Below are 23,776 nucleotides of genomic sequence, written 5' to 3'. Positions count from 1 at the left end.
AATTGCTGTACGAGAGACTTATTGAAAACATGCTCATATTTTGCAGGTCTGTTTAAAGCATGGAAGAGTGTTTCTATTTTACTGAAAAGCTTTGCTGTTTTAGGTCTTAACCATTGCGTCAACATGAACATTTATTTGTTTTTACTTGTAAACAACTTTTTAAGCCACTTGGGTGGGGAAAAAAAATTCAATATAACAAAAATGTTTTGCGTCTCAAGGTCTTTAACAACAAATCATTGGTCAGGAAATGAGCTGGAATTTAAAGAATAGATTGAGCTTTTCCTTTTGATTTCTTTACATGTTTAAGCCTCGTGTTTGAACTTACGAACAGCTTTCTACAGTAGGAAAAGTCTTTGTTCCATTCAGAGCTGATGAGCTTCGAACTATTCATGAGCATCTGAAAACTTCTGCGAGCCTGAATTTTGATTTACACTTTTGAATCATGACCATTGAATTTCCCTGTTTGTAGTTTTTCATCCCAGTACAGTTCACTGGAGCAAAAATGAAATGTGCTACAGGGGGCCTCATGAGTGCGTTTGTTTAATTCTTGCTTATTTTCTGACCACTGATTTCCTGTTAAGACCATTAAAAGATTCGTATTTCACCATATTCTTTGCCATAGTGTGTACTTTTATGAAGTACTTGAATGAAGATCACCAGCCATATGCTCTCGTCCACACTGTCTTCTTCTTAAACTCTGGTGTAGACTTCAATGCTAGTAGAGCCGCTGAGGGAAAAAAAGAAAGCTGGTTAAGGATGAGAGATACCACAGAACACTTTACCACATTTTAAACACTGAATTCATGAGGTATACAATTACCACCAGATTTGGATGTGTTGCTACTACAAATGAACAGTATCTCACCTCTTGCCATCTGTGATAAAGAATCTTCAGGAGCTTCTGTTAAGCTGAAGAGCCAGTCAATGAACTGAGAGAAAATCAAGAAAGGAAAAGAATCATTTCAATATTCTAGGCTGATAGATTCAATTATTTACAGCATGGAAGAAGGGTAATAGCTGAGGTAGGAAAAAACAATTCAGCATTATTATTATTACTGTTAGTATTATAGTAATAGTACGCATATAGTAGTACTATTATATGAACATCTAACTCAGAAGGGTTTCTTTAACATATTAAGCTTAAATTTTACAAATTCAGTGATCACCCATTATTACTAATCACTATCCCTCACTCCTATTATCTGTTAGTGAAGAATTATATGTCAGTAATCACTATTTTAACACCTTCTGTGAATGGGCCTTCCATGGCTCTTTAGCTAACAGATGCTTTAGGCTGTATGGCATTGCCAGCACACACTGTTTCACCAACTCCTTGCTGGATTCAGTGTTCACATAGAGGTCATGGGGCAAGTCCAAGTGCTCGGATGACTTCTGCCATGGAAACCACTGGCCTCGGATGCCGATGAGAAGAGGCATGGAGTGGTCTGCCCATGACACCACTGCAGCTGCAAAAACATCCATCAGGAACCTGGCACCCTATGATGAGGGATGAGAATCTGTTTAGGTTTATCACATAATATAGAAGTAGATATTAAAGTGCTCGTGCACAACGACGTAAAGTTTTCTCTCATTCTCTAGTTACCTCCTATTGACTTTTTTGCATAGTGGATTTAACTGTTGCCTCGGAAATATAGGGGATCAGTAAAATATATAAACTTACTTATAATAGTTTCAATAGTGATGACCAAAAACTAGGATTGGCAGTGAATAGTTGTTTTTATTAGATACCTCTTTTGCATTATTGCACTGTACAGTGGGTGCTCCGTATAGCACATTCCTGATGTGCCCCATCAACTCCAGAAGCCACTCCATTCTTTTGGGCACACCTAATGGCAATAAAAGTATACACATGAGACAACTTGTACACGTAGGTAAGCACTGTTAGTTAATTTGTAGAGAAGCCTGTCTTTCAAAGTCCTTAATTATTAAATAATAAGTGAATATTGATGATTAATGGCTCTATAGAGTTCTAGAAGAGATTGTTAAAACCATTATTTCTAGGAAGGTTTATTTATGGCACCTAATATCACCCATAGGTTCCCTACTAAATCGTAGCCAAGCTACAAATGTACAAATATTTCCTTAGCTCTCAGTATTCACAAATATGCACTGGTGCTAGCCAAGTATGATTTTTCACCATTCTGGTCGTACTGTAAGATCATTTAATTTCTCTTTATACTATTTTGGCTCCATTTAATTAGACATCCAGTTACTGCTATCAGATTGCTGTAAAAGAATTCTAGATAGCCCCACTAACATTTTTTTACTGAACTTTATAATGCTTTTCTAGATCCTCTGCAAAAAAAAACTTAACAGTAAATGTGAAATTGTGAATATATGGATTTACTGAGCACACTATGATGAAATATTTGGCTTGCCTGTGTTAGGGTTAGAGGCCAGACGTGACTGGTAGAAGCACTGCATTAGCAGCCAGCTGATTTGCTCTGGTTTACCCTTCTGTAAAATGGTACTGATGATGTCATTGAGGCCCAGGAGTGGAATTATACCTCTTGAACTTAAGTAGGACAGAATGAATGCGGTCTTCTCCATATTGGCCTGTAGAGGTCAGCAGAGCACAGTTAAAGCAGACTTCATGCAAATTTCTTGGCTTTAAAATTAGAATACTTCACTGATCCCATAGGGTAATTGTTTGCTTGCATTTGCATTGATTATTAAAACGAACAAAAATGTAAATAAATATACATATTAAGGAATATATTGTAATGTGAAAAACGAGGAGCAAAGTGTTATGAAATGTGCAGCAGCATGAAATGGAATTTGTAGCTATAGTGAAAAACAGATGGCAAGAAAGTCAAGAAAAAATACTTATAAAAAAGATTGTATATGTAACTAATTATTATTATTGCACTAATATTATTGCACATAATTGTTCAAGGTATTAACAATATATGTGTGGCATGAAAATATATAAATATAACTATATCTATATTATAAAACCTGATTCAGTGGATACTTGATAATAAAGACATAAAAAAGCATTTGTACAACATATCAAAAAGAGTTACTTTTTATATTTTTGAGGAAAGACCTGATTCCATTTGTGCTTGTTTGAAATGTATTTATGTGGTTTTCTTCATACCTCAGTGACTTTGACAATTCTGTCGATCTCTGTGTCGCTCAATTCTGACAAACAGGAACAAATGCCTTCGTACAGATTCACCTCATGTTCCTATAGAAAGTTAAACGACACAAAGTCGAATCAATGCAAAATACTATTCTTTACAACCAAGTTATCACTGTCACAACACTTGCCGCTATATAGAGACTATGTGGTCATACCTGTATGCGATCAGGTAATAGTTGGAAAATCTTCTCAGTGGTGGAACACAGAGTAGTCCAGCAGTTCTGGGCAGGGTTGGGCAGGGCCATAGCCTTAGCAAGACCATGCAGGATGGAGAGGCAGAGAGAAATACACTGAGCTCGGTGGTCTGGATGAAACTGCTGAACGGCCAGACTCTCCACATACACCTGCAGCTTATCATCCGCAACATGCTTCATCCAGGAACCCAGGCATTCATAGAGGAGAGCTCTGGTGCGTTGCTGAAGATATCAGAGCATAAATGTTTGTCGTTCAACATGTACGTCATTTAAAAATATTTGTTTTATATCTTTACAGAAACCTTGCTGATATTCGTAGAATAATTATAGCACATATGCATGTAGTGAACACTCACACTGAGGCTGTGGACCAGAGGAGGTGCGAGCCACACACCCAGCAACAAGGAGGCACTGGAGGAAGTCTGTGTTTGACTGGCAGCCAGTTCTAAGCAGTGATGCTGCACTTCTTCACCTACAGAGGGCACAAGAGAGCAAGCACATGCTCAATTATTTGATCATTTATGCCTGTACTATGAGGTATTTACTGCACTCACGAAAAAATGTATTATGATAATAATAATTATTAGTATATTATTAATAATAGTAGAAGCTGTAGTACTAATCGATTTCCTTTTTTATATTACTATTTCAATTATCATCATTACATCTTACAGTATAAAACAGCCAGCAAGGGAAAAAACTAACAGTAATTTCAACTGTTAAATTCAACAGTAACCATTCACACTCACATTCACACACACACACACACACACACACACACACACACACACACACACACACACACACACACACAGGAATTAGGAATGTTTACCAAAGTTGAGTCTCATTAGAGGCAAGAGGATGGCACTCCAGTTAACGGGTGGATATTGAAAGCTAGCGCCCACTGTGGCCAATGGAGCCAGTACTACTTTTATCAGGTCATGACTAATAGTCTCAGGTCCTGTAGCCAAAAAAGAAAACACAAGAATATTTCTAGAATAACATAGCACAAGGTTTTGCAGAATGAATTTATGTGAATGATAAAGACTAGAATACCTTTCCTTCCAGCTTCAATAATGTAGAGCACTGACGCTCTGAGGAGACTCTTTTCTGGGAGATAGCTGAAGTCTTGAGGCACTGAATGAGTCACAGACCAAAACAATGTATGTGAAAATGTTAGTATCAAGTATCAGTGTGTGTTTCTAGTAGAACTGCCTGCCCTGTAAAGTTAGATTTAATGTTTCATGTATGTCTTCTTCTTCTTTCAGCTTCTCCCATTAGGGGTTGCCACAGTCTTCCCTCACCTCATCCAAAAACCTCCTCCTTGGTCTTCCTCTTTTCCTCCATCCTCAGCATTTTCCTACTGATATACCCCATGTCCCTCCTCTGCACATGTCCAAAGCATCTTAATCAGGCCTCCCTCACCTTGTCTCCAAAACGTCCTACATGCGCTGTCCCTCTAATAAACTCATTTCTAATCCTGTCCATCCTCATCACTCCCAACAAAAACCTCAATATCTTAAACTCTGCTACCTCCAGCTCCACCTCCTGTCTTTTACTCAATGCCACTATCTCTAAACCATACAACTTTGCAGGTCTCACCACAGTCCTATAAACTTTCCCTTTCACTCTTGCAGATACTCTTCTATCACAAATCACTCCTGCTATCACTTTTCTCCACCCACTCCACCCTGCCTGCACTCTTTTCTTCATTTCTCTAACACATTCTCCATTACTTTGCACTGTTGACCCCCAGGTACCTAAACTCATCCACCTTCTCCACTCTTCTCGCTGCAACTGCACCACTCCACTGCCCTTCCTCTCATTCACACACATGTACTCTGTCTTACTCCTACTGACTTTCATTCCCCTTTTCTCCAGCATGTACCTCCACCTCTCCAGGCTCTTCTCAACCTGCTCCCTACTCTCACCACAAATCACAATATCATCCGACAGGAGACTTCTGTCTGACCTCGTCTGTCAACCTGTCCATCACCACTGCAAACGGAAAGGGCTCAAAGCCGATCCTTGATGCAGTCCAACCTCCACCCTGAACCAGTCTGTTGTTCCTACTGCACACTTCACTGCTATCACACTGTCCTCATACATGTCCTGCACCACCCTCACATACTTCTCTGACACACCTGACTTCCTTATACAATACCACAACTCCTCTCTCGGCACTCTGTCGTACGCTTTCTCTAAATCCACAAACACACAATGCAACTCCTTCTGACCCTTTCTATACTTCTCCATCAACCTTCTCAAAGCAAATAATGCGTCTGTGGTGCTCTTCCTCAGCGTTAAAACATACTGTGGCTCACAAATGGTCACCTCTTCTCTCAGCCTGGCTTCCACTACTCGTTTCCATAACTTCATTGTATGATTGATCAACTTCATTTAGTGTTTCATGTATATATCCATATATCCATCGATCCCTACTTTAAGAAATATTTTGAAATATTGCAAATTTCTTGAAGTAGGGATCAAGGAATCCCCTTCATTTGATCACCACAAGCCAGCAAATTTGGAGAAAATTTTTATCAGCCCACTATGACATACAAGAGCTCTTATTAGCACCACTATGAACATTACCAGGAAATAGAGAGAGAATACAAGAATTCCACATTTAGCTTAAAGTCCCCCATTTAGTCCCCGTTTGCTGTTATAATAACCTCCACTCCTCTGGGAAGATGTTCCACTAGCGTGACTAAAGATTTGTGTTCATATAACCACAAAGTCTAGGTACTGATGTAGGCCTAGGGTGCAGTCAATGTTCCCATTCATCTAAAGGTATGCAATAAAGTTGAGGTAAGTGCTCTAGCAAGCCATATCTCAATGGAGTACACTTTTTGCTTTTTCTTTTAATAATAAAAAAAAAGTTAAAGATTTATTAGCTTTGTACCATGGTATAAATTGTAACCGACCATTATTAAAGCCATTATATTTACCTCAGCATTTGCATAGCTATCAGCCTGGCTGACTGGCCACTTAAATTAATTGGCAAGAGTTCAATGAACAAAAATTTATTTGTATTTATGGCTGTAAATATTATGGCTGTGGTCCCTTTTTAGAATTAGAATCTCTTTTACCTGCAGTTTTGCTGTGGCTGCTAGACATGTGAGCCAAATGCAGGTGAGCCACCAGACAAGCTCCATTAGACTGCAGCCCTATTGTTCCTGAGTAAGAGATAATCTGGGCAACAAGACAGAGAGACAAAAAGGGGGAAAAAAGACAAGACAAAGTGTTTGCATCACAAACCATTTATGTTTGTATAATTGGCGCGTGAATAAATTAAACAAAAGAATGCAAGAACAGCAAAGCATCTCACCTGTGTAATAGATCTTATGACCTCGTTTAGTCGGTTCTGTTGCTGAGGGGACTGCTCTGATTCACTCTTGAGCTGCGGGAGGCAGAGAGAGGGGAAAAACATATTTTTCAGCAGCTCCCAAGGTGACTACTAGACTACTAATATCACTTAAACAGAGATTTCTCTTTGCTTACAGTCCAGTACTGAGCAGGCAATAATTTAATGTGTCTCTCCACAGCAGACGCAAAGTAATTTTACTAGCAGAAGACTAATATTAAAATAGAGCAATCTCCCAGATGTGGCTGATGTTCCTCCAGTGTCATTTCTTTTATTGTGGTATGCCATTTTTTGTGACAGCAGAATATGATGCTTCGAGAAATGTCAGTCTGACAGGCTTACTGTTCATAAAGGCAGGATTTAAAAAAGCACCGACTGGCAGCTGGATTCCATTAGGCTGTGCCAAATCATACACACACACACACACACACATACACAACTGCAATTTCACCTAAACAACTATCAGCTATTTACAGCTTATAAAAGTGTCACCCCAAATGATAAGCACTAGCGTAAGTCTTTGAATGCACTGAAATGTATTCGGGGAAATGTATTTGGATGACACATTCGCGTCTGGAGTAATTCGGGGTCTCATTTAAGTGCATCTTTTCATCATTTTGGGAGGACTGTGTAATCAGAGCCATCCGCAAGGATTTTTGCTCGGCAGTGGGGAAAAAAAAATCCTTCCCTCACTCCCGTTGTCAAGTTCTGCTGTTACTATGGAGACACTTCCTGGCTGCCATCCAAGTATGGTGGCATTTGCATTTAAATGGCGAGACAGCTCCGTGTGTCTGTGTGTGTAAATTGGGTGGGCACTGAGCAGCGTAATTTGCCACACAAAGACTAAGCTGGCACAGGTGTGCGTTTTAAAAAGGGCAGCAGTCATATGGGACTGGCATTTCTGATGGGCACCACCTAAGCTGGTGATAATAGACCTGGGGCTGAGAGAGCAAATGAGCAGATTGTAAAGTGCTGTTTAGAAAATGCTGTTAAGTGTCACATTTACAGCCTTGACTTTAAAAGCCACTCATTTGTGACCGATGCCTTAGGATAATCAATAAAAGAAATCAAAGAATAGCGTAACGCTTCAAAGCTACACCGAGGGCAGTCTGAATGGGTTTCGAAGTGATTTCCTGCTTGTATACACAGAAAAGACTGCAGCCTACAGCTGAATCAGGCTTTATTAAACTGCTCACTGTGAGCAGTGGATAATCCTGGCAGCACCTGAGATCATTTGAACAGGCAGAGTTGTTCTGAGGAGACCTACCTGAAGGAAAGCAGTCTCAGATCCTACCAGTGAGATCACACCATTCAGAGCAGCTAGTCTCTGCATAGTGGGACAGCCCTGATAGAGGGAAATAATAAGGAGCAAAGTGCAAACTCAGCAAGTCATGATTTTAGAAACAGTAACAAGCGTTTGTTCATAAAAATTAAACGACTTAATACCTGTGTGAAAATCTGATAAAACCTAATAGCAAAAAACACTAATGCTTTTAGTCCACACCCATGTAGTGCCATAGAAATGAGTCAGATTTTAATCCATCGGTTTTGGGATCGTGAGAATATTGCAGTGTTGAAGGAATACTTCAGGAAAAATGCACTATATCAATAAACATTTTAATATGTGAACATGTAATGAGAATTCCTAACATACTGAGGTAATTGTTCATTAAAAATAAAAATAAATAAAACCAGTACCATTTCAGACCTACTTGGCCTACTTGTAAGCTACTTGTAAACTTGAGACCCTTTCCTCAATCCTGAGTTTAGCAACTTATATCAAATCAACATGACTCCCCACAGCAATGGCAATACACATATTACAATAAACACATTGTATGTCAAAAGTTTGGAAACACCTCGTCTTTATCGTTTTTGAGGCATGTGCATGTTTCAAACCAGTCAAAAACACATTTTTGGCTCTAACAAAAGAACAGGAGAGATGTTAGCAGATTGTCTCACATGGAGGTGGAAGCTTCATAGTTTTAGGGTTGTTTCAGAACAAGGAAGGCTGGAGACGGATTCCAGGTAAAATGAATACTAAACCAACATGGCCACTACTTTACTATACACCAGGGGTCACCAAACCTTTTGAAACTGAGAGCTACTTCTTGGGTCCCAATTAATGTGAAGGGCTACCAGTGTTTGATAAACACAGTTTTCAGTTTGATATGAAATAACAAATTTGCTCAATTTACCTTTTATTATGTTATTATTAATAATTAATGATATTCATCTATGTGAAGACACTGATCAGGTTAATGATTTCTCATAGTTATCCACAATGATTTAACAAAGTAGGAAACAGCTATTTTTGGAAAAGGCCCGCGGGCTACTCATGTAGTCCTTGCAGGCTACCTGGTGCCCGTGGGCACCTCGTTGATGACCCCTGCTATACACTATGTAATTCCATCTGGACTGCAGCTGATTGGAACCAACTTCACCATACAACAATGACCTTAAGCATACCATAGCTCTTTAAGTGTTATTGAGAGCGCAAAAACAGTCAGAGTTTCATCTATCATCTAATGACCTGCCCAGTCACCACACCTAAATCCTATTAAACTGAACTGGGATGAACTGGATCACAAAGTCAAAAAGTTTAACAGGCATGTATTTCAGCTGAAATTTTGGTGAAATTTATTGACTGGATAAGTGTGTGTAAAACTGTTATTCACGATAAGAAAGGATTTTCCAATTAAAATAACAGTTTGAACAGTTACCGTAATTTCCGGACTATAAAGAGCACCCACATATAAGCTGCACCCACTAAATTTGACAAAGAGTCTACACTGAAACTAATTAACTTTACATGGGCTTTAATGAAAGACAGTGTCTGTTACACGGTGTAACGGGTGAAATATGTTGTGGCTCCTTTAAGAGCAGAGCGGTATTTTGGGAATAGCCTGCCGCCGCATTTTTTCGCTATTACTGCATTTGTGCAAGACAGAGGAATATGTCCTTATTATTTTCTGATGCTGATTTCTAAGTTTCTTTGACTAACCCGTAATGCTGTTGCCAAGAAAAATAAAAAAGCACGAGTTTTGGAAACATGTCTGTGCTTATATGATTTCTGTTGCAACTGGAGTTAGTGACCTCTCCCTTCACCCAGACTCAACTCGCTACAACGGCTTGTATCTAAACAGTAGCCTACCAAGAAAGTCATTGTTCACTGTCTTCCTCCTTCCTTTCACAACTATTTCTCTGGGGAGTTTATCTTTTGGCATCGTCGTGTGTTTAAAAAAAACGTTTTTTTCTCCCGATGCCATGCAGCTCAGAACACAGGTGAGGTGCGTTTTTTTCGTTTCCGTTCGGAAATTTCATTGGTCTAATGTTATGTCGCTCAGTTTTTTGGCTTGAAGTTTGTGAAACCGGGAAAAAAAAAATTCATAAATAAGCCGCTTAGTTGTTTAAGCCACAGGGTTCAAAACGTGGGAAAGAAGTAGCGGCTTATAGTCCGAAAAATACTGTATATGTGTGTTTGTTCAATGTCAAAGTTGTTACATATAAACAAAAGTAACATGCATGTGTCTCAAAAAAAATTATAAAAAACGAGGTATTTCCAAACTTTTCACAGTCACTGTACACAAGAATTTGCTATGGATCAATCAACAGTGGCTAAGGAGGTAAATATACATCACTCAATTACATTCATTACAATTACAGGTCTAGCTAGCTTGCAAATTAGTAGTGATGTCCTAATTTGTTTTCTACATTTTATAATGATTAATTACTTAAACAAAACCTCTGCCAGCAGGATCTTGGTCCACGCAGACAGCAGGCGAGGGTGGAGGTCCTCAGCTTTACCATGGCCGCAGGATGAGAGGCCATGCACAGTGAGGCCCAGCGCTAAAGCAAAGCCTGGAGTCTGCACACATTATTATAAACAACATATACACAAACCTTGTACACACCACACTAACGAATGAGATTTCAAGTTCAGGAATTAGTTTTATCGAGGCTTTGAGCCAGGGCTTGTCTATAAACTCACCTGCTGGCTCTCCTCAGTCATGGATCGTAGTGTGTTCATCATCTCCTCAGCTTTACTGGCGTCAATAATGCCGCAACTAAACGCCGACACTCCAGCACATGCTACTGAATACGCCAAAACCTACAGGGATATTTCAGTGGAAAAAAATGCTTGAATACACATAGACAGCGGTAGCTGCATTATTAGCACACTTAATTAATGTTAGGGTGGGGAGTAAGACCTCCTGCTGCATGCGGCCCATGCTCCCGCTGTCCTGCAAACTCTGAAGAAGTCTGTCCAGAGAGACAGACACTCGCATTCGCTGCTCAACTTCACTGCTGCTACTGAGAGAGCTGAGTAGCAGGCCAACACCAAGAACACAGCCAGAACTAAAAGCGAGATGAAAATAAGTCAGAGAGGGTGTAGTGGGTAGTAAATGAGGAAAAAAACAGACAAAGAATTATTTGTACAATTGTAAAGCTGTAAAATGTTCATACTGGGGGATATGACTAAAACAGGCTAAAAGTTTTACAAAATGTTGTAGTTCCCTTAGTTTTGAAACCAAAATTTAAAACAAAAAGAAGTGTGTAAACTCTAGATTCATTTTAAGGCTGCAACAACTAATCGCTAATGAAATTTGATTAGCTGCTAATGTTATGGGTTAGAGAACGCAGCTGCTTATGAAATGGCGGAGAGTACAGGGTCATGCATAACTTGCAGGTTTTACAGTATTACTGCATTTTAATATAAAATGCTCCCACTGCTTTGTGTTTAATATAAAATTCTCTAATTACCTTGTGTTTAATATGTGTCAAACTCAAGGCCCGCTGGCCACATCTGGCCCGACATACAATTATATCCGGCCCGCAAGATAATTTTAAATAGATCTATTATTATTGTTATTAATGGCCCGGTGATATAAAGCACTGATAACACATAAACTACAGATCCCATAATGCAGCGCTTCAGCCGCCTTGCCAAACACTAGGCTACCTGGGAACATTCCTGCGTCAATCAAGTCGAGCTTCTGTTAATGTATACAACCCCATTGTACAGTTATTGCAAAGCTAGAACCTCACAATGGCGAAAAGAGAAAAGTTGATTTTGAAAACAGAGCCTTTTAAAACCGATGGGAGGCTGAATATATGTTTACTGACGTTGTCGGTAAACACGTGTGTCTTATTTGTGGTGATAATGTGGCTGTAATTAAGGAATTTTTTTTCTTCAGGGTTTTTTCGCAGCATGTTCAAATTTCAAACTTGTATAATTTTGACAGGATATTTTTTTTTATGGAGAGCAAAATAATTTTAAGTTATTTTAAATTTAAGTTGATTTATTCTGGAATATTATTTCTTTTCCTGCATTTGTTGACAACGAATTTCATTATTGATTTTATTGATTAGTTGTTGCAACCCTAAAATAATTATAATAAGCAAAACATCTAATTAAAAATAGACCCCCCAAACAATCGGAAAAATATAATCGTACGATTAAACGTCATCGAAATAATCGTTAGTTGCAGCCCAAATTCCTGTTGTGCAAATCCTCACAGAACTTCAAATCAGATTTTTTTCATCTAGGACATGTTCATTTATAAAATAAAATGAATAAATGCAATTTAAAGCTAAATAAAGCCATTTGGACATACTTGTATTCCAGATGGGTGTTGAAGCAGCATGATTCCAGACGTTCCAAAGAGCTCAGCAGCAGTTCCCACATGGTCTGCCCACCAATATCGCTACAAATAACACACACAAACACAGTTTTTTTAGGTTCCGTTTAAAGAACTAGGCGTGATGACTAAATCTAGTTTTGCAAGCCGGTTTTAAAGAATTCACTAAAGAGAGTCATTTAATCAATAACTGTATCCAATAACTGTGTACTTGCCACCTTGCATACTGAGGGGGATCCATACAAATGGACAAACGTGGCAGATAACCAGCCACAAACTTGTTCAAATAGTATGTTTATATATATATATATATATATATATATATATATATATATATATATATATATATATATATATAGTGATGGGGTGCTGCGCCAGATGACCTGGCCTCCACAGTCACCGGACCTGAACCCAATCGAGATGGTTTAGGGGTGAGCTGGACCGCAGAGTGAAGGCAAAAGGGCCAACAAGTGCCAAGCATCTCTCGGGGAACTCCTTTAAGACTGTTGGAAGACCATTTCAGGTGACTACCTCTTGAAGCTCATTAAGAGAATGCCAAGAGTGTGCAAAGCAGTAAACAAGAAGAACCTAAAATATGACATTTTTTAGTTGTTTCACACTTTTTTGTTATGTATATAATTCCATATATAATTGTGTTAATTCATAGTTTTGATGCCTTCAGTGTAAATCTACAATTTTCATAGTCATGAAAATAAAGAAAACTCTTTGAATGAGAAGGTGTGTCCAAACTTTTGGTCTGTACTGTATATATATATTTCTTTGGTTTATTTTATTGTATCACATATTGTCTCACATTTCACATTCACAGTGTCTTTTTGTATTACTTTTAATATTTGTAACACTCAGAATACCCAAAAAAAAATGCACCCAGTATATTCACAAGTAAGGCCTAACGTGTGAGAGAGTGAAAGTATAAGTCTCATCCATGGTCAGCAGTTTTTTTTTTTTGCCAGTCTTATGGGGATTTCCATCTCCAACATAATGAGTTTCGGTTCTGGTCAGTACAGGCCTGATTATTAAAAAGAAAAGAAAAGAAAAAAAAGAGCAAAATTTTGCCACTATTAAATCACTGGAAGGAGAAAGTACCGTACCTTTTGGAAAAAATAGTGGCAAATGATGTAATAAAAAAAATTAGGGATGAGGTAATCATTGACCAATAAGAATAATGGTTGTTATTTAGGCTGTTTAAAGAGTATAAAAAGGCTGTTTGTGCTGTAACTTTGAACACTTCAATGAAACGGTTTGACTTTGTTTTCTGTGAGTATAAAGCCTGAAACATTGACATCACAACCTGGTTTGGTTGGAGTCTTTGTTCTGTTGGTGACTGAAGTTAAATGAATATTCAGTCAAATATTTTGCCAATAAAAAAATATTTTATTGTTGTGGCCAAAAAAGTGGCACATTTTTCCCCTGCTATATAATTAGAGTACAAAATGATTCTGGACAATTGTTTACTAAGGGTAGTGGTGGTATCAACAAATTTCTGTCCATGTAGTGTATCAGATGCTGTGTAATCCAAAAACATGACACGAGCCTGATGGTCATGTAAAACCTACCTGACTTTCTCTTCATTAAGCCAGGCCAGCAGCATGCCTAATGCCAAGCCGCTGTGAAACTGCACAGCTTGAGAGTCATCTGCAGTGGGCATACCAGGCAGGCCTGCTTGTAAAGTGTCCAGTATCGAGGGCACTGCGTCCCTGTGTGAGGTGACCAGCACAGGAACTAGCATTGCTATCCCCAGTGCAGCACAGGAGCGAGCAATGGTACTGGCTGTGTTCTCGCCTGAGTATGAACGCTTGAGTGGGAGAAAGAGAACCAGTGTTACTGTTACTGTATAACACAGTACATAATAATTTGCTGTGCTTAAAGTGTACCACTGTATCTCAGAGGAGTTTCCTGTCATTTACTGACTTGCTTTTCTCTTTCCTGTTTCTTGTGTTTGTATACTAGTCATATAGTATTTATTGTTTTACAAAAACATCTACAGTTAGCTTAGTGGTGGTGGGATTAAAACTCACGCCATTTTAGCCGAATAGCTACAACTTCCCTGTTTACATTTTTACTACAGATACACTTCGGGCCATATTTAGCATTGTTACTACAGTACATTTCCACGGTCCCTGATTTGATCCTCTCTGTGTGGACACTCTGTGTCTCTTATGCCTGTGTGGGTTTCTTCCTAGCTCCCATTACATGCTGCTAGGTGAATAGAGTACAATTAGATGCCACTGGGTGTGAACATCTTAGTATAATGTAGAGCAATAGACTTTAATCCATTCAGCAGTGTATTGCCACATCATGCCCAGTTTTCCCTGGATAGGACTGACATGAATAAAATTGACAAACCATGCACATTGTTACCTTATACAGTATATTATGTTCAACTTTATACAGATTTTAAAACACTACCCGAGTAAAGAACACTGCAGAGCCCTCCTTAGCTGAACAGAGAACTTTAATGATTCCCGGCATATCATGTTTCAAACCCACACACAGATAACTAGTAAGAAGCGAGAATGATTGCAGTGATGAGTGGTTAAGTGGTATATGGAGGATTGATGCAATACTTACATGAACAAACCAGGGGAACACCTGCCCTTTGGGCCGACTGCTGCTGCTCACGATGCTGAGGAGCGTGTCAATCACCATAGACAGCCAATGGGCAGAGGGTAGGATCTCTGGACCAACCTGCAGGGCACAGAATCCACTAGTCTGACTGTATTTAGTATTAAATATTTACTTTATTAGTTAACACACAACCTTGCAATCGAACTGCAAAAATACAAATAATTTATGTTTACACTTCGACTGAGGTTGGAATGACATTTTTATATCCAACGTATATTCCCATTGCTTTGTATATCATAACCACAACCAGCACAAAACACTTACTGAAGACGAATGAATGAATGATGAGAAAGAGTACATAAAGAACGGTTTCTTTACCTCGACTTGTCCATTACTCTGGGCAGGAAGGCTGCTCTCATGCCGGCTCAGGACAACAGAAAGGCCACTTAGAGCAAGGATGCAGTTTCCCTGAACCACTGGACTGTCCCTGAAACCACCACACATACACAGAGTGTAATAAACTGTAACAAACAGACTCTCCGCTACACAAATTATGACCTCTAATTACTATGGATATACCTATTTGTCTTTTCTCTGCTATTGAGTTTTTATTTAATTGACATTTGAAAGTCAAAATGTGTTCGCTTCTCATAAGGACTGCATTATCTTTTTTATTTTAGACTGAAACCTCTGACTGGCTATTGGCAATTCACTATTAAAATCCTTACTTGGACTTACTTTAAGCGTTGGCTTTATATGTACCCGGGGTGCTTTAGATCTCAGAACACAGGTCACAAATGAGGATTAGAGAGATTTTAATAGGGGGGGAACAGCATTAGCCTCTGTTACTCACTTGGCTGCAGCCTTCACCACATCAGTCAGCTGGTCCCTGACCCTGACGAGAGGAAGAGAGCAAATTAGAGCTGATTTACTGCACGAAGCAGAAACATGGGTCAAGCTTTCATCCCTACAGGCAACGATTTAAGGGTCAAGGTAACAGACCAGACTTCAAATATACCACCCACATGACCCACCGCCCCTCTACTCTACAAATTCCCATTACTCAACAACCTCAGCCATTCTTCATTAGGCAACCTAGGTAACACACACATACACTACACAGTTTTGTTTGTGTGGATAATTATTAATGCAGTCACTTCGTTAGTTGGAGATTTCTTTCTGACCTTGTGATTCAGTTCATCTCAGAGCACTCTAGGAGTGGTGACTGGCAAGTCCATTTCATGGCTGATAACAGTCCTGCTGACGGTTTTGTCTCTAAATAACGCTTACAGAGTCTACGTGTAGATTTACGCTTTGGGTCATTGTGGTGTTGTATGTCATTTTTCAATTTATCTGGAAGAAGTCTACATTCTTCTCTGCTCCTAAACAAATCCAAACCATTAAAATTCCACCTCCATGTTTCACTGTGGGTGTGAGGCAGTTTACTAACGTCTTCTCTCCTGTTCTGTCTTACATACATTCTTCTGTTAGAGCCAAAAAATTTAACATTTTGAACTGTTCAATTCTTGTGTTTTTGCCTTTTACCCAGTTTGTTGCATATAAACAAAGGAGCATTCATGCGTCTCTAAAACAGTAAAATACTAGGTGTTTTCAAACTTTTGACAAGCATTTTAAATGCATATTGCAAAAAGTTTAGGAAAATATGCTCGCTAACCTAGTTGATGCACTATATTCACAGTAGAATGGCACTTGTAACTGATGCACAAAACTGTGATGGCTTGTATGTAGGATTCTTTTTTCTTTTTCAATGAAAAATCTATTTAAACTTAAATTATGATGTCATTAGGGAAAAAAGTAAGAAGTTTGTAAATGACAATAAGATAACATGGATTTATTTGGGCCCTTTCCCTCCTACATACCAAATAACTAAGATCATATAAACAAAGGATTTCTATATCATAAAACACACACCTGCTCTGAACTAATAATTGAAAAAGTGTTAATAAATGTAATTAGAGTTCATTCTGACAATCTTAATCATTTATGGTGCCAAAATGCCTGCAAGAGTGGTGGTGAAAGAAGCACAACAAATATAAATATAAACAGAAAGATAAATATAGTGCGTGTTTGTGAGAGAGACTTCTTTAAGCTTTATATAGTGTGTATTTTAAACCTGGATGTGTGCTAAAGAAGCCTCTGTTCAATAAAGGGATATAATGGCAAATAGAGAGAACAGAAATATCAATACTTGTGGCAATTCCAAGTGTAAAAAATGCTAGAAAAGATACATTATTGCTTCTACAGTAGCAACAGCAGGGAGATTCTCTATTATGAGAATACTTCTTAATATTATCCTGTTAATGAATTCCAGAAAGTCAGCTTGCCCTGAATGTTTGAGATAAAGATAACAAGGCTTAGTGTTAGGCATAATGGATGGGAATGAATGAAGTTGGCATGGTGAAAAAGCTCTGTGTGTGTGTTTCTGTATTGCACAATTCCAGACTCACCAGAGCCAGGCACAGTGCTGTTTATACTGTAGCTCCTCAGGACTCTCTTTCCCTTGCTTTTGCAGCATCTCCAGCTCGGCCTTACGCCCCTGAGAAAGTGCCAATCTTAGCGATCATGACAACGAACACCGAATCCTTTGCACGCAACAAACTCATGAATTACCCCAATGTACTGTAAGATGTTGACTATTAGTGTACTGTAACACATGAAATGAGTGCTTCTTAAGCATCGCAGACTGAATAATTAGAATCCTCATCTCTTTATCTAGTATGCAATCACTGAGCAGATGGGTGCACAATATTATGATTGACAAAGCTTAAAGAGTCTATAAAGAAGCAGATGGGTTTTTTCTTAAAAAAGACAGCAGCACTTGTGTGTGCTTAAGAATCCTCAAGCAAGATTGCTACTGAATTTTTTTTCTTAACCTGAGTCCTAGTTTATAACAGTGACCTTTTCATGGAGAAGGAATGTCTGTCAATACAAGATCTGTAGGCATTTCTCTTTACAAGTAACAACACCTTCATGTCTGCACTGGCACTCTGATGACACTGAGCAGTAATTAACTACAATTGGACGTATACTCAGCTTTCAGCTCTGTTTGTTTCTTTGATGTTGCCGTTTTCGTGGTCCTGTGAGTGCGCTTAGGAAAGTGATTGATGGAGTACTGAGAGATCGACTTAAAGAGGTCAAAACACAACACAAACGTGTCATCTTGCATATATACACAGACACACACACACCTGTAGGACAGCATGGTATGCCCGGTTCATAAAGCCACGCCAAGCCTGAGGCAGGAGTAGAGAGCGGTGCCACTCTGAAGGTTGGATGTTCACCTGACAGATGTATGGAAAGAAAGATAAGTAAGGTGAGGAGATATGGGGTAAAAGGACATTTTTACATTGTATAACAGACCTCTAGCACTAAAACATTGCCTTGAGTTACTCGAGTAATTCAATGCTTCTTTTAATCCATTTAACTACACACAGAGGGATGTGTTTCCGCACGGACCATAATTATTGACGCACCACCCGCTAAACTTTGGAGCACAATTGACGGCTAATGCAAGACTATGTGAAATAAAAAAATGGCAGAACGGGGAGCAAACAGTGAGGGGCGTGGAGAAGATTTAGACAAAAAAAACACCAGAAAGTTTTCAAAGTTTGGGATCAATTCAGACTAAAACATTAAAAACACTGTACTGCGCATTTACCGGTTTTAAAGTAATTTGAAATAGAGTTTCATATTTTTATTCACATACAGTCAGTTCAGAAAGTCCCCCTGCAGTAGCCGTGTAGAGCAGGTACTGGAGCTCTTTTTCAAAGCTGACAATAAATACACGGATTTAGTGCGTATATAATATAATAGCTTGGTATGTGTACATTTACACTGTGCAGTTTGTTCCAATGTCATTCTGGTAAATGTACATTCATTTATTTAATTTTATTATATATTAAGAATATTAATTTATATATTTTGTTTGACAATGGCACAAGTGAAATGAATGAAATAAAGGAAATTGTCAGTGCTTGAGAAGCTTAAACACCTAAATTCAACATCTCGCAGTGATCCTCTTTCAGCTCTGATAGTGACAGGGACGACCCGCTGGCAAAAACAATAATATGCCTATTTCACTATCAAATTTCAACCTGAACAGAAATGCAAAAGTGAGTTTTTACATTCTCGCTGCTGAGCCTCAGCTCCCTGAAGCGACAAAGAAAAAAAGGATGCTGTCATGATTTTAACTCACCCTGGATTAAAGCCTATAGAGAAAGTGGATTATTGTTACAGAATGTACATGATGGGGCATGCTGTTACAGGAAGATTATTAATGACAGGGCAGTGAGGTGTGGGACAATGCAAAATGGAGATACTGTTACTGTCTGTCATGTTTAATTTCTCTTTTATACTATAATCTATCTGAATACTTGATTATGATTGGCTGTTGTGTGTTCTAAATCAACATGCTGCTTTATAAACAGCTGTGACCATAGTAAAATATGCATATATATATATATATATATATATATATATATATATATATATATATATATATATATATATATAATTTCATCAAGTTTGAGATGTATATATATATATATATATATATATATATATATATATATATATATATATATATATACACACACACACACACACACACACACACACACACACACACACACACACACACACACACACACACATCTTTTAATTTTGTACACTTAAGCACCAGATGTACTACCTCATGGATGAGGGTAGTTAACATCTGCTGAAAGCACCGCCCTCTGCTGACCATGAAGCGGTTAATAGGTCGTCCATCTCTGTCAGTCTGAACAGGAAGGTCGTAAGACAGCAGCAAACCAGCTGAAATGAACAAGTCATTACTACTCAAAAGGTGTGCTGAAGCCTGCCATTCTCATGATGTGATCAATAAGCACAGCTCATCTAAAGATCTCATGAGCACTGTCTGTGCAGAGAGTCATCTTTCTGATCATTACAAATTCCAAAAGAGACACCTCAATGTCATATAAACGTTTGTAAAAAATTGTAGTTGTTCACTGTGAGCTTTTCGTTTATGACCTCCAAGTGCCAGCATCTGTACCTGCGAGACCAGCTTTCAGTCCTGGCTGCTTGTTCTTCTCATACATTTTAACATGAAGGCCGGGACTCCAGCGACAGTTTTGCCTTGGTCCGAGCGCAAGTTCCCACTTCTCAGAGCTAAATGGTACACTCCACGGGGCATTTGGCTCATCTCTTGTCTTATAAGAGCTGTTAAGAAGGTCTCAAGTGCTGTTGATATAGAAGTTGTTTGATTAGAATAAATAATTATTCCAAAAAAAAACCCCACATTATCAAATTGCAAAAAAACAGACAGGTAACAATTAGTTAATCATCAAATCTCTATTAAATTCTCCTTATTCTTGTCTATTCTGTGGATTTTGTCATGACTCACACCCTCTAGTTCTTCTCTAATAGACATCATTGGATTTTTTCCTTGTTGCCAGATTTTAACCTGTTTCAGCTTGTATGTGGTGTCAGGCACTAAACCCTAAGCTTGCCATAAGATGTAATAAGATTAAAGGGGGAAACAAAAAGCCTGTTATTGGGTGAATGAACACTTTGTATGAAGGAAATCACACATTGACAGGAGTAAATGCACTGACCTCGTTGGCTTACAGCAAACACTGTCTCTACACAGACAGGAGAAACCCAGATGACCTTCTTTACTGGTTTTACAGGACATTGCCAGCTATGGTATTCAATATTCAAAATCCAGAGTGTTTATTCTTCGTTTTCTAAATAATCAGTGAGCATTATAAATGCTGGCACAGGTTATTGGTTTGTTAAAACATACCGAATGTATTAAATCAGGAAATTGGCATTGTCCTATGTATTTTCCAGTATTATTCAATCATTCAGCAGAAAAGCGACCAGCACTTAAATTGTGCTGCCATTCAGGATTTAGAGACATCATCATTAACATGTCAGCACAGGTGACATACAGAGAGCAGAAAAAGAAAAAAGCCTGATTGTTTGGAGCTTATAGATGTTTTCAAAATCCTCAGTATAAGAGTGTGGAGTGAATGTGGGCACAGTGGACTATGTTTTTGAAGATGCTATTCAAGAAAGTGTTTTTTTTATTATTGATTTTTGTTGAGAAGAATTTTTTACACTGCAAGGGCATATCTTATTTTCTATTTTTTTTTGGATATACACAGAGTTGCAACATTGATTTCATTATTTGCTAGATCCTCTTATCCACAAGTGAGGCATAATAGAATTCAAGCGTGTAGCTGAACAAGTGAGGGTTAAGGGTCTTGCTCAATCACCCACCACTGTCAATCTTATGATTTGAACTCGAAGAACTTGGAGAGTTCAGGTCACTAGAGCAGAACCATCTTAACCATCTTAACCCATGGCTTTTCTAGTCATTGAAGCTAAAGGGATTTTCAGCTTGGCTAGCTTACTCAATAGTTCACACCAATGTAGTGTTAAAAACGTAGTCAGTGCGGTTGCGTGAATTCTAAAGATTTAGCATTAATAAAAAGTTTTTTGTTTTAGAGAACTGTGATAAACTTATGTTTTCTCTAATGAAAAAATAACAAACTATTAATGCCACTTTAATTTCAGCCCTTTTCTGGAAATTATCTGTGTACAATGATGCGTGCAGTATGAGGAAAATTAACGTCTTTTTCCACCGAAATAAAGCTGTTTAAACAGTTAAATCGAGCTGTAATGAATCACAATATGTGGCTCAATCCCCTATATATTGTATACAATATAATTTAAATTGCTTGTTAACGCTAGTTGGTTTACAGTTACCACTGCAAGAAAAGTTAATTAATATGAGACTTAATTAGCAGCAACCCGACACACATACAACAAAATACTGCAGTAAAACAGTCGGGTCTTATATATACTTTAATGCTTCACTTAAGTCAAATTTACCCTATTTATTACTACTAAATAAAAGCAATACCTCATTAACAAACACAAACGTCTGTTTCTTCAAAACACTTTGGTCGGTTTTTGAAGTCAATTAACGAATAGCAAGGACATGGTAAACAAATTAAATCAAATAAATAAATCAAACAATAGCATTAAACTATAGAAACAAAATATAGTATATATAAATACTTCTAAAATACATATTATGGCTAAAGATGTTACGACTATTCTCAGAAGCATGCACCATCTTACTGATATATTCACAGAGTATTTCCTTTCATCCTGTGTTCCAGTGTAAGAGGAGATGATAGATTATTGTTGTTTTGATAACGGCAGACCTGCGTGTTCTCATAAGCTTGTATGCTTCTCTTTAGGAGACAAAACAAGATACCAAGGTTTTCCCCCAAGCTTTTATAGAGGGAAAACGACATATTTTTTTGGTATCAGTTATCGATGATGGATGTTTGATTAATGCTAACATTACTATTATAAAATAAACAGGAGAAGAATGTTTTGGGGTAACAATATGGGGAAGGAACACATGTTTTATGAGAGTTAGATGCTCACAAACCTTTGACTGTATAATTAAAAGGAAATGAACAATAACAATATTTACATTCATGACGTTCGGCAGATGCCCTTATCCAAAAAGCCTGGATACAATTATCTCATTTATACACCTGAGCAGCTGTGTGTTAAAAACCTTTCTCAAAGAACCAGTAGTGGTAGCTTGGTATCTTTAGCTCTGAACTCATGATCTTCAGATACGAAGTCTGACATCTTCACCACAGAGCTACCATGCCAAAACAAATACATTTGTTTCTAGACCACAAGGGCAGAAATTCATCTTTTGTGCATTTGTTTTCTTTTACTATAGATCTGTATATCCATATTTAGTGATAACATTCCACGCTTGCCTAAGTGCATGGTTAAGATCTGACCATACCTGGCAAAACTGGTTGCGGTGTGAGACTAACAAGGTTTATATATGAAGTGCCAGGAACAGTGAGGTCTTCTTCATTCTCGTTCTCCTCCTCATCCTGATCACATGGCGGCTTCCCTTCAGGTCTTGCCTGCAAATAAACGTGATGGAAATATAGTATTACAAAACCTGTATGAGTGTATGCTTTAAAGCATTGGTCCTCAACTACAGCATTGGTCCGTGACCCACGGTACTGCAGGGCGTCCGCTAATTAATGTTGAATCACAAATAATTTTTGTAAAAAAAATAATAAACATGGGTAAAATCATCAAAGATAAAATATTTAATTATCCAACTTAAAGCTGATGTTTATGTTAATGTATTATGTACCTGTCAGTAAAGTTCTATAAAAAGTAAAAATAAAAAAATAAGCTAAAGTTCATGTGAATGTAAAATAGTCCACATGATGGTAAAAGGAAAATGTATGAAACTGCAAATATACTAAAAATACAACTGGGAACAACTTAAATTGTGATTTTATTGCAAAATATATGTTGGTTATGATGCATAAATCTTTTTAAATGCTTTGGAAAATATATGAAAATATACAATGATTCATGTACAACAACAAACAACATAGTTCTAATTGTCTTATTAAAATATAACTAGTGTAATAATAATTGGTTTCTGTTAATATCAGTGGCTATGTTTGACACATTTTGTATCAGGGGGTCCCTGCCCCATGTCACTATCGCCGAAAGGGTCCTTGAACTCGATAAACGTTGACGACCCCTGCTTTAAATCTTTAAATATGGTGAGTGGATACATACTGGCTCAGGAAGGTGCAAGATGGAGTGACAGGATTCAGGAAATTCAGACAGGGCTCTGTAGCCACTGCTAGCTACTTCAGCATCCTGAAAAAGACGTTCAATACAAATAGCAGCTATTTAAATACCATATTGAATTGAACTGCATTCG

The 23,776-nt window shown here is 38.0% G+C and overlaps 1 protein-coding gene across 1 annotated transcript in view; it reads right to left on the bottom strand.

Annotated features, from left to right (window-relative positions):
- Positions 1-113: 113 nt before the first annotated feature.
- focad (focadhesin) overlaps positions 114-23,776 on the bottom strand; it is a 62,184-nt gene continuing 38,521 nt past the window's right edge. Inside the window, 28 exon segments of the mRNA XM_046852823.1 lie at positions 114-727; positions 866-929; positions 1,246-1,497; positions 1,750-1,847; positions 2,400-2,577; positions 3,122-3,211; positions 3,322-3,582; positions 3,717-3,832; positions 4,193-4,321; positions 4,417-4,497; positions 6,453-6,555; positions 6,692-6,763; positions 7,995-8,072; positions 10,473-10,595; positions 10,719-10,838; positions 10,939-11,086; positions 12,346-12,435; positions 13,947-14,185; positions 14,962-15,078; positions 15,337-15,445; positions 15,812-15,853; positions 17,427-17,515; positions 18,168-18,260; positions 19,670-19,791; positions 20,030-20,083; positions 20,086-20,217; positions 22,823-22,949; positions 23,629-23,712. Of these exon segments, the coding sequence (XP_046708779.1) occupies positions 654-727; positions 866-929; positions 1,246-1,497; positions 1,750-1,847; positions 2,400-2,577; positions 3,122-3,211; positions 3,322-3,582; positions 3,717-3,832; positions 4,193-4,321; positions 4,417-4,497; positions 6,453-6,555; positions 6,692-6,763; positions 7,995-8,072; positions 10,473-10,595; positions 10,719-10,838; positions 10,939-11,086; positions 12,346-12,435; positions 13,947-14,185; positions 14,962-15,078; positions 15,337-15,445; positions 15,812-15,853; positions 17,427-17,515; positions 18,168-18,260; positions 19,670-19,791; positions 20,030-20,083; positions 20,086-20,217; positions 22,823-22,949; positions 23,629-23,712 (3,285 nt within the window). The 3' untranslated portion in view covers positions 114-653.

The sequence above is a fragment of the Silurus meridionalis genome, chromosome 6, assembly GCF_014805685.1.
Source record: "Silurus meridionalis isolate SWU-2019-XX chromosome 6, ASM1480568v1, whole genome shotgun sequence".
NCBI lineage: Eukaryota > Metazoa > Chordata > Actinopteri > Siluriformes > Siluridae > Silurus > Silurus meridionalis.
The sequence above is the reverse complement of the archived record's forward strand: the minus strand, read 5'-3'. Positions and strand labels throughout refer to the sequence as shown.